The 11,644-nt window shown below is 39.6% G+C and overlaps 1 protein-coding gene across 1 annotated transcript in view; it reads right to left on the bottom strand.

Annotated features, from left to right (window-relative positions):
• Nucleotides 1-681: 681 nt before the first annotated feature.
• phf14 (PHD finger protein 14) overlaps nt 682-11,644 on the bottom strand; it is an 80,588-nt gene continuing 69,625 nt past the window's right edge. The window contains exon 18 of the mRNA XM_032580336.1: nt 682-1,711. Coding sequence (XP_032436227.1) covers nt 1,640-1,711 — 72 coding nt within the window. The 3' untranslated portion in view covers nt 682-1,639. The remainder of the gene's footprint in view (nt 1,712-11,644) is intronic.

The following is an 11,644-nucleotide window of genomic DNA, read 5'->3' as shown; positions in this document are numbered from 1 at the left end:
GCACTAGTTAAATTCAGTGTAGTTCTTTGGCAGAAAGGTCAGTTTTCTGCTTCTTCCTTATTTGGTGTGACGTTAGCATTAGCTTGCTTTGGCCACAGCTCTGCAACCAGAGACGTTTTCACCCTCAGGCCAGCAAAGTAAAACTCAGCTGCAAATGTTACATCATCTGTAGAGAATAACAAAAAAATAAATATTTTTTGTTAAATATCTGTTATATGAAATCTGCTGTCATTTTAATTGGGCTTTAAATTAAAGGAAAACATTTGCAAAAACAGGATGGATCCATTTTCTTTTACTGGATGCTGATGTTTGTGGGAAATCATGAAAACAAATGAATTTATCTTTCAACGAAATGACAAGAAAAAAGGACTAGCACTCTCATTTTGTTGTGGAAATTCAATGCAGGACATATTCCACAATTTAAAAAATACAATAATTCCTACACACTGCACTTGTTATTGTGTCTAAATGAAAAATGACTGGGTCTGCATGATCTTAGCCAAATTATTTTAGCCATTGTGGAAGATTCAGTGGATTAGGCCATGATCTCATCATACTGTCCTACACACACTATCAAACTCTCCTAATATGTTCTCTCTCTTTCTCTTTCTGTTTCCTGCTGTGTCCACAACCTTTACACAGTAGAGCTCTTCCAAGTGAAAAAATCAGAAAACTAAACAATTTATAGTTTCATATATTTATTTTGCATTGGTATCTATTATATATAAGAAAACATTTCTCCCATCAAATCCATTGGCACTTTAAAGGACTGAAGTTCTGACAGGTTTTCAGTTGGACAGTGGCTCTGGTCAGACTGAAGGACATAATGAGGATAACAGTCTTGAAAATAAACTCTTCATTTCTGATTCCCTTTGCATTAGTTGAAAAACACTGTAGAAAGAGGAAGTGATCTGAGGTCTGACCACTGCTGCTGGAAAACATTCAGCTGCACAACGTGAATGTGAGATGGTGATCAAACATGAAGCAAGTCTGACCCTCAGACCACAGGCAGCTCAGACTGCTGGCTAGTTTTACTTTTTAATAGTTCATTAATAAAAAATTTTTAAAAAGTGTGTACACAAGTAAGATTCCAGATTAGTGTTACAGGTGACAAGAGAAGCCAGTACATGAAAAGGAAGGAAGAAGAATTTATGAATAAAATAAGAGGATAAAAATCATCAAGTCAAACGTCAAAAGAAATGCATATGAAGAAAGTTTTGCCATGCTGTGCTAGCACTTCGTTCTGTAAACGGGTCACTCTGCAGGAACACACATCACTAAACTATGAAAATAGACTGCTTGGAAAGAGGTGGAACTGCTGCAGGTGTCTGTCTGATATAATGGGAGTAACTCTGCTGTTTGTGCTCTGCTGGCTCACTTCCTTCAGACGCTCCTCCAGAAGAGGACTTTAACTAGCCCATCTGTGCAGCTCTATCAATAAGAAGTACAAACTCCAGGAAACATACAAAAACAATCACAGCTCATCTAGTTTTCTTCAGGAATACTAAATGTTGAGGAGCAGAAGCTAACTGACATGGCTGAGTGGAAACTTTGGGAGGCTAGTAAAAAGTTCACGTGCTGCAGTGTGAACACAAAAGGCGAAGGCTGAATGTGAAGGTGGGGAGCGTCTGACCCGGGATCAGTTTGGACTGTCCGGCGCTGCTGCTTCCTGTTTGACAGAGTCATCCTCCTGTGGCTGCTCTTCGTCCTCCTGCAGAGACATCGCAACACACGTTAGGTCCTTCAGAGAAAACATTCTCTGGCAATAACCACAAAATGAATGCTGGGCGTCGCGTGGCGTAGGGGTAGAGCAGGTGGGCCGTAAACACAGAGCTCCACGCAGCAGTGGAGGGTCCAATTCCCAACCTTTGGGACCCAGTTCCTGTCTGATTACAGGAAATAAAGGACACTGGTGCCACAAAAACCTTAAAAAGTCATTAAAATGCATAATAAGAGCCTAATAAGATCAGAATCCCCATTCCAGTGAGGCTTGTTTGCCAGACTGAAAGTACCTTTTAAAAATATCAACACTTAAGCAGGTACTAAAGATTCTTTTCATTAAGCAAAATTGCAAAATTGTTTTTCTTTATTGGCCAGATGTAATATTCTAATCCTAAATGTGGTAATTAGCTGTAAGCAGAGAATCATAATTAACAGTAATAAAGGCTTGAAACTATCCGTCTGGAACTACTGTACATTATGTGTTTCACTGTGTGAACTGAGTTGGTAAAATAATGAATTTTTCAATATTTTAATTTATTGAAGGGTCTTATAACAACTATTATTTAAGACATACTCAATTAAAAATATTTCAGTTTATTTTCTAAAATGGAAACGTTTGGGGAACAGATTACTGTTATTATGTGAGGGAAGGATTTCTTGTACTTGAGTTGTCAAAGAAAGTTTGCCCCACTTCTTGTTATCCTGAATCCACATAACATCCTGCTGCCACCTTTCCAAAGATTGGCTCCAACTAACCTGATTTTCCATATTATTACTTACATTGTAAATACTTTTCCAGTAAATATTTAGGACTTCAGCTATCAGTGTATGACTCAACAGCCAGACAATAATAAAACAGAGTTAGTTAAATCTATAAAAGCAGAAAATGCAGAAAATTGTTTACTGTGAGCAAAGCAAAAGCTTTGAGTTTTGACAGATCGACTCTCTGAGGGAAAAGGCCCGGCCTGTAATTTGCCACAGTGATGCATGGCTGCTTGTGAAAACAGTTCTAGTTCAAAAGAAGAGCGTTGCTACTCTGATGTGCAAAAGCGAGTCCTTTTCTTCTGACGACTGTCCCCAGAATACTTGGTATCAGTGACCCATGCAGTGGTTCAATTCAATTTCAATTTAGTTTATCTATATGGTGCAGACTCGGAACGAATGGTGTCTCAAGGCGATTTACTAAACAAGAAACAAATTAAATACACTCATTTTAATCCACACATATACACAAATTCAGTCAACTGCAAGTTGATCCTGATTGTAAAACAATGCAGTAAAGTTCAGTTTATTGTGGCACCTGGTAAAAAATGTTCTGTGGAAGAAAAAGCCAGCCAACTGCAGTCAGTCAGCATGCAGTCTGCTGCTCCTGTGGGCAGCAGACTGCATGGTGCTGTGACCTCCAGAGGACACGGGGACTCCCCCAGCTCATCCACTGCGGCTGACTGGGGCTTGTGTGAAACACAAAGAGCTGAACTGAACTGGGTTTTTTTTTCGCAGTACCTGCAGGCAGCTTTGATTCAGACACTGAGGAAAAAATGAGTGCTGCAAATAATTACTGAAGGTCCAACCAGACAGAGGAAACGTTTAGATCACAGGTGTCAAACTCCAGTCCTCAAGGGCCGCTGTCCTGCAGTTCTTAGATGTGCCACAGGTACAAAACACTGGAATGAAATGGCTTAATTACCTCCTCCTTGTGTAGATCAGTTCTCCAGAGCCTTAATGACCTAATTATTCTATTCAGGTGGTGCAGCAGAGGCACATCTAAAAGTTGCAGCACACCGGCCCTTGAGGACTGGAGTTTGACACCCCTGGTTTAGATGGAGCATTGGGCAACAGCAGTGAATTGTGTGGTGGAACTGTTGATCATGTTGCCATGGTGACAGCTTTAGCTATGGGGTGGATCCTGTCTATCAGGCTTGTGTTCCTAAAGCTTGTTTCATAATCCGTTTCAAGAAGTGTTTTACACAAACACACATTGTCTTTGGTGCTTCAGGTTCACTTTCGGAATCTTCCCCCACTTTCCCTCCAAAGCTCGGTCCCTTTGTAACATATAAGGCAAGTTTATTTGTATGGCACATTTCAGGAACAAGGCCACTCAGAGTGCTTTACACAATAAAACTTAATACAGTAACCAATTATGAAAGATCTCACTGAGACATTAGTCCTCTAGTCCTGTAAATGCTCTTCAAGTGATAGAAGGCAGACTTTGTAACTGTCTTTATGTGACTGTAGGTTCAGGTCTGAGTCCATCACTATCAGAGTTCTTGATCATAAGAACTCAATCCTTCCTTTATGATGGTTTTAGTAAGCAGACAGAGGTTGTTTTGCATGTTTTCCTTACAACAGTCTTTTTTGGTAACTAAATGATCTATCTTTGTAACAATCTAAAAAAGCATTATGGCCATGCATGTTTATAGTATATAATCACTCCATATGTAGTCGTCACCCAGTGAAACATCCACTGGCCACAGCAGTTAATTGATGGGCCAGAGAGGTTTATTTTACAATAATTGATCGTCAGTATTATCTGTTGATTGGTTTGCAGGTGAATTACCTCACAGTGATGTGCTTGGCTAGTGCATCCAGATGGTGACACTGTAAATGTAAATGTGAGTTTTAAATGCAACAAAGAAGAATGTGAAATGGAGAGAGCAGGAGCCAGCTGATTTAGAAAAGCAGCCAAAGTGAAAGTGACAGAGCTGCAGCGGTGATTAAACAGCTCTGACAGATACAATTACCCCCCCTCCAGAGGTTAATAGACACATCTACACACCAGAATGTGTGATCACCAGGTTAGGATCTGCAGCCCACGGCGCCCTATGAATCGCCGGCAGCTAGACGAGAGCAGACAATAGTTGGGGCCTAATTTTCTGTCAGTCAAGGAGAGCCTGACTCCCATGAGTAGTTTTGTTCTACTTACATATAAAGACACTTCTCTGAAATTTCACATTTTATTTAATCGTGCTGTGAAGTGTGAATAAAAATATACTGAATGTTAAATGTCCTATAATGGTGTTTATTGCATCCCTTTCATGTCCTCATTATGTTAAAGAAAGCCTTTTGTCAGACACATTTCAGAGTTATTTACCAACAGCAGATCATGATTCTGATTTCCATTGACTTACTATTTAAATATAGAATGCTTGTCTCTTTTCTGCTCACAAGTTTTCAAATAATTAATCTTTAACAAACAGACATCTCCCAAATACTGTATGAGATTTGGGAAATTCTTCAGTTACCTTAGCTTGTGATTCTATGGGTGCATTCACACCAGCCCTGTTCGGTCCACTTGAATCCAACTCTGGGCGGTTTGTCTAGAAAGTCTGGTTTGTTTGGGAAACTGTGAATGTGTAGTCGAACTCTGATGCGGACCAAAAAAATTAACTCTGGTTCTCCTACAAACTTTGGTCTGGGTTCAGTTGAAGTGAACTCTGGTGCAGTTAGAATGCATATATGAACACCAAGTGAACCAGAGAGCGCTCCAAACGCAGGAAGTGGATTAATCATATTAGAAACATAAGAGGAGTAAACCTGACCACATGGTGTTAATCTGAGATCTATTGCTTTAGGTCAGAATCTAGCAGCTGGTAACAGCTAATGGAAACAGACACTTTAGGAATTTAATAGAAAACACATTATTGGTCACATGCCACTCTATTTCTTGGAGACTATATAACAAACTCTCATAACAAAACATAATATCAATCTGGAGACTTTGGTATAATTACCTCCTGCTGCACTCATTGATGACAACTTTTATTGGGTATTGGTAAATTGTCCCAGAAATAAAAAAGGGAAAAATAAAAGAAAGAAAAAGTACACACCATAAATAAAATGGATTATGATCTCACTGTAAACAAAATTGCGCTTCAAAAAATATTAATCATCAGAATGGAAATGATCAAACTCATAATTAATTAATTGCTTATTGCGACAGGCTTAGTAGGAGGTGGACAATGACAATAAAAAAAAATTAACTTCTGCTTTGTCAGCAAGCTTATTTAGTTTAATTAGTGAATGACACTAATATATTCAAGCAACTTTCAAACATCATAGCACATACAGTAGTTTCATAATATAACAGTGTTGTTCCAGTTTTAAGTTGATCAGTAGGCATATTGCAGATAAAGATGAGAAAAACGGTGCCCGTCATATTTTCTGCCAGCAGGGTTCTAAGAGCACGTCTAGAACCCGTAAACTAGTGTTAGAGTGAATGCAAAGACTGGCCTGTAAATCTTCTCTTACTAAAAGAACCTTGGCGGTGCTTCTGGAACAGTCTTGATATGCGGCCTCCCTCAAGAAAAATGTGCCATTTTTTCCTGAACTCTGTTGCTTTGTGGTGTCGGTCCGTGGGGCCGATATAAATCTGAGTGCAGGATGACGCATCGTGAACTCCCCCATCGTATATGCTTGTGCCATCTACCAAATCTCCCAGACAAGTCTGCCAATTTTCCAATTACCTGTGGTGCCATTCATTATCAGAGGGCCAGTCACTTCTTAAATGGGAAACAAGAGGAGAGGAGGGGCTAAGCCATGCTAACTACCTCATAAACCCAGAGAAGTGCCTCCCATGCCTCCTTCTGTTCTGATTTAGTGGGTGTCCCTGGGGGAAGAGTGACGGAGGTTCGTGTGGCCCCTGAGGGCCTTCGCTGGATTTCTCATGTGCTCTTTATCCTTGCCACTCCAACCCCTCAGCCACCTATCATTCCTGCCTGTGCCTGAGGGAAAGCAGGCGAGTGTCAACGCTGCACTGCTTCACTGGTGCTGGTATTATCCTGCTGTCTGGCTGCCTACAGAACCCCCACCCCGCACCCCCCACCTTCTATCCCCTACCTCCACTCCCACCCTCCTGTCTGGGAATGAAGAGTCACACAGTCCTAATCTTTGTGTCTCTTCGAATCTCAGTAAAGCACCAGGCTGAAAGAGAAACCGCATCTGAAAATTGCATCCAGATAAAGCCCACTGTTTACCTTTCTATACTTCTGGTTAGGCTTTTATGGCGGCTCTGCAGAAATTGCCTCTGTAACATGCTTATCTGAATGGTGCAAAAGATGAAGAAGATGAGCAATTATATTTTAAATGCAGCCATCATCCAGCAAGTATGAAAAGCTTTCTGAGTAGGAGTACTTGCTGTTTGAGGGCACAAGATATACATAGTCTCTACTCTGACAGCATTATCAGAGCATATGGAAACAGCCAGACGTTGTTACCACAGACACAGCACAGGTGAAGTTCCTTAATGCTGCACTTCTCAAGTCAAAAGATACCTATTTGTGGCAGCGTCTTGTTTGGTTTAGTCCAATCTTTGAAGAAAGAAAAGTCTAGCTCGTCAGCAGTAAAAAACACAAGTCTAACTATGAACCTGGTTGTTTGGAACCTGGAAACTAATTCCTAGTGTTCATCAAACTATTATACGTTCTGGAAGAGCTGCAGATATTTGTGTAGTAAGTGAGTGCCTTTCTTCTAAGAAGCTTCTTTTCACTCTTGTTCAAATCACATTCAGAGATTTTCACTTTATAAGACAACAATATCAATATCTGTCCTGACAGAGCAATAATATAAACACAGTGTCAGCTCTAGGGTGCTATGTATAAAGACATGATAGAATGATCTGGTCTTTACCACCATCTAATATTATTAAATCTATCCTGAAGCACACTACAGATTCCACATTGTGGTTATTAAACAGATGAAGCCAGAATGAAAAGACTTGAGGAACCCGTTTCTGTAGCAATAATGTAAAGCAGTGGATTTACTAAATCATCTAGAGTTGGAAGGTTGTGGATTCTATTCAAGGTGCGCACAACAAAGATGTGTATGGGTGTGTGTATGTACATTTGTGAGAGCAACTGGGTGAATGTGGCTCATTATAGAAGAAAATTACAGTAAAACTGCAAAACATCAAATGTTTATTTCAAATGTTTACCAAATGAATAGAATTCTGTCTAGTTTGGGCCAAAGTTCAGACAATTGATGGCAACATTTGATTCTTAGTTTAGCTTAGGGATGTACTATATATTGGTACCAACATCAGTATTGGCTGATGAAACGGGGTTGATAACAAGACCCAATGTTTATTTATTATGGAGGGGCCATGTCACAGTGGTAGTGATGCAGCAAAGGATTTTGGGTAGTTTAATGGAAAAGAGAAGCAGATGTGTAGTGAGGTGTATATATATATATATATATATATATATATATATACACACACACACACACACACGCACGCACACACATTGGTAACTCGGCTATTGGCCAGAACAGCAATATTAATGTCAGATATTAATAGAAGATGGCCCACATCTTCATATGGGTGCATCCCTACTTTGGCTACAGAAGTCTTCATGGTTAATCATGTAAGGTGTTAAGTTCCTGCAGCCTGTTTAATTGTGCAGAATAAGGACGACCTGCGGTCTAGAAGGATCCCGGCTCCCTCTACTGCTGTTTAACACAGCATCACAATTTTGGATTCATTTATTTTTACAAAAATATATTACTTATTTTCACTCTTATTAAGGCAAATAAAAAACTCAGAAGACCCATAATAAAAAAAAAACAAGTTTCTAAAAAGAAGTATTTGGTCTTCACAGTTTCTCTCTGTAATTTGCTGTCTTTTTTAAAACAACCTGTTTAACCTCTGCAATCAGGCAGACTGTCATCACATCAACGGTGAATAACAAATCTAATGATTTTCAAGAGACCTGATATAATTGCTGGTCTGAAGCTTGCCGTTCTTCATGGGTGTGAGTGTTAGGCGCCTGGCGCAGCCAGAGCGGCTCATCCAGGGAAACAGCTGACTTGAAGCAGCAGCGCTCTGCCTCCTCCTGCTACAGCACAGTTAAGGCGCTGAGTTGTGCATCAGTAGCCCGTACTACAGAGATATGCGTTCTGGGGAAAAGGCGCGAGAGACGCTGCCTCTCTGAAGAGCCTGCAGCTGCTGATGGGCTGTGACATTGTGGGATATCTCCATCCCTCTGAGGAGATAAAGGAGAGGAGACGAGCAGAGCAGAGAGAGGAGGAGGGCAGCACATTCCTATAGGCTGCCACAGCCGCTGGCACTAACACATACATATATGATAATGAAATGCCACATCTTTCATTGGAGGTAGACACTTTAAAGGGCACTTGCAGAGAGTTGTTCCTGTTCTGTGATGCACAAAGAGAGAAAGAGAGCTCAGCCTGGGCTCTAGGTGGCATCAAAGACCAGGACAGCCAAACCCATGACTGCTGCTCCAACACGGCTAACAGAACCGGCCGAAAACACACACACACACCCCTGCAACCCCCCCACACACACATCCACCCCAGTAAATCTTCAGAAACTTGGATTAAAATTCAGCTGTAAAGGAATCATAATATATAACACAGTGTGCACTTCAGTAAGCTTCCCTGCCTTTATCAAGGCCGTACAGTCCTCAGAAGAATTAGCAGTTAATTAGTGCGACTTGCTTTCTTATCATGTTTTCTGCTTCCATTGTGTTTATTTGTGTCAGTGTCTTACACTGCAAAATGTGCATGCAGAAGAAGCAGTGCTGCATGGACCCCTCTAACCTTTACTGGCCAACAGTTTAATAAATCCAGTCCAGAACAGAAAACCTGAGCAGCAGCTGAGCTCTGGAGAGCTGCTGGGTAATCCTGGCTTTAGCAGCTAAAAAACTAAATTACTTACAAAAGGAGCTATAAAATGTTTATTTAAAATCCAATATGCATAATAATAATTGAACTATTGCTAGTACTACTCCAGTTAAATAATAACTAATGCTAACTAAAAGTTTGGAACAATTTATAAATAACACTAAATTCAAAGAGTTTATAGTATTAAAAAATCACAGTGACACATATTCAGCTTTTGCATGCATGGTGTAAAATAAAAATTTTTACATTAATTGTAGGATTTAAATTGCATTTTTTATGAACATGAACACTTATATTATTGTACTATCTAATAAATATCCATCACTTTGGTAGATATTTCCTCTTTGATTAAATTCTCATCTTGAAATATTTGAAGTATTTCAGAAATATGTCTCCATATTATACAGTGAGGAAAATAAGTATTTGAATACTCTGAGACTTTGCAAGTTCTCCCACTTAGAAATCATGGAGAGTCTGAAATTTTCATCTTAGGTGGATGTCCACTGTGAAAGACCTTTAAGTATTGCAAATAAGTATTGTCGGCCAAGGAAAACAGCAGCAGCTGATGACAGAAATATGGTGAGAGCTGTGAAGAAAAATCCCAAAGCATCAGTAGTGACATCAACAACAACCCCACTGTGCAGGGTGAAGGTATCGCAATACACTGTTTGAAGACTCTGAGAGCAGAAATATAGAGGCAAACCACTCATCAGTAGTAAGAATCACAAGACCAGATTGCAATTTGCAAAGAAGTATAGCGATGAGACACAAAAGTTCTGGAACAAAATCTCATGGACTGATGAGACCAAGATGAATCTCTACCAAAGTGAGGGAAAGGCCAAAGTGTGGAGAAAGAAAAGAACTGCTTTTGAGCTGAAGCACACAAGCTCATCTGTGAAGCATGGTGGAGGTAATGTCATGGCTGTTTCTGAACAGGCTCATTCATTTTTATTAATGATATACAGTAAGTGATGATGGTAGCAGCAGAATGAATTCAGAAGTGTACATAAACAATTTACAGAGAAATGCCTCCCACGTAATCGGGAGGAATTTATCATGCAGCAGGTCAGTGACCCAAAACACACATAAGGACTTCATCAGGGAAAAAAGTGAAATGTTTTAGACTGAACAAGTCAGTCACCTGACATCAACCCATAGAATGCCTTTCACCTCCTGAAGAGGAGACTAAAGGGAGAAATCCCCCAAAACAACAAAACAACTGAAAGAATCTGTGGTAAGAGCCTGGAATAGCATCACAAATGAAGAATGCAACAGTTTGGGGATAACAATGGCTCACAGGCTTGAGCCAGTCATTACAAACAAGGGTTATGCCACCAAATATTAAATACTATTCACTTTAAGATTATTTGTTCTTTTAAATCTGCTCACCTAACAATGCTGTGGTGTAACTCAAATGGTGAAATATGCTAATCTACTGAACGCCTACATGTAAAAATCAGGAAGTAAAAGCTGACATTCAGAACTCTTATTTCATGCTCATCTTTTGATCTTAAACACACATTTATTCAGTGTACAACAAAAACAAAGGAACTTGTCCTGCTGTGTGTATATATATATATATATATATATGTGTTGGGGCGTGGGGGGGATGTGCGTGTGTGTGTGATTTATTGTTTATTTGCATTTCTTACCCAAAATACTTGCAGAAGAGTCAGGAAATACATTTTTTATACCAAGCTGTGTTTATAACTTCTATTTTATATGTCAAATATATATTAAACATTTTTAGACGGTTTAATGCACATCTGATCATACAAGTCATTATCACAGTCAGGGCTCTTTCTGGGTGTTGGTCATTCCACCTACTTCCTTATGTTGTTTTTCATTCTGGTCCCAACATGTTACGGTACATAACGATCTGCCGCATTCTCTCATTTCCTACCTGCTGACAATCAAGGATAAAGATCATTTTCCATCAGCTACTATACTGGAAGGAAATGCAATTTTGTGACTCCAAAAAGTGACATCTGTCAGCAAGAGGTTGCTTAGAAACATTTTAGTTCGATCATTGTCAAGCTGTCAAAGTTTTAAGAGTGAATAAATTAAAATAAAAATTACAACAAAATTAAATTACACATAGGGATTTTCAAATGATTTACTGCATCTTCAGAATTCATTAGAAGAGTAATGGTTTAAGAAACGGTACTGGTTGAGAGGAGATGGAATGGCAACAGGTACGTTGAAAATGCAAGTACAAATCATTGGTAAAGAAACATTGAAGACATCTGGTGAGCTGGTTCTATGCAAGAAATACTGTCATTCA

This window comes from Xiphophorus hellerii, chromosome 13 (genome assembly GCF_003331165.1).
Source record: "Xiphophorus hellerii strain 12219 chromosome 13, Xiphophorus_hellerii-4.1, whole genome shotgun sequence".
In the NCBI taxonomy this organism is placed as follows: domain Eukaryota; kingdom Metazoa; phylum Chordata; class Actinopteri; order Cyprinodontiformes; family Poeciliidae; genus Xiphophorus; species Xiphophorus hellerii.
The sequence above is the reverse complement of the archived record's forward strand: the minus strand, read 5'-3'. Positions and strand labels throughout refer to the sequence as shown.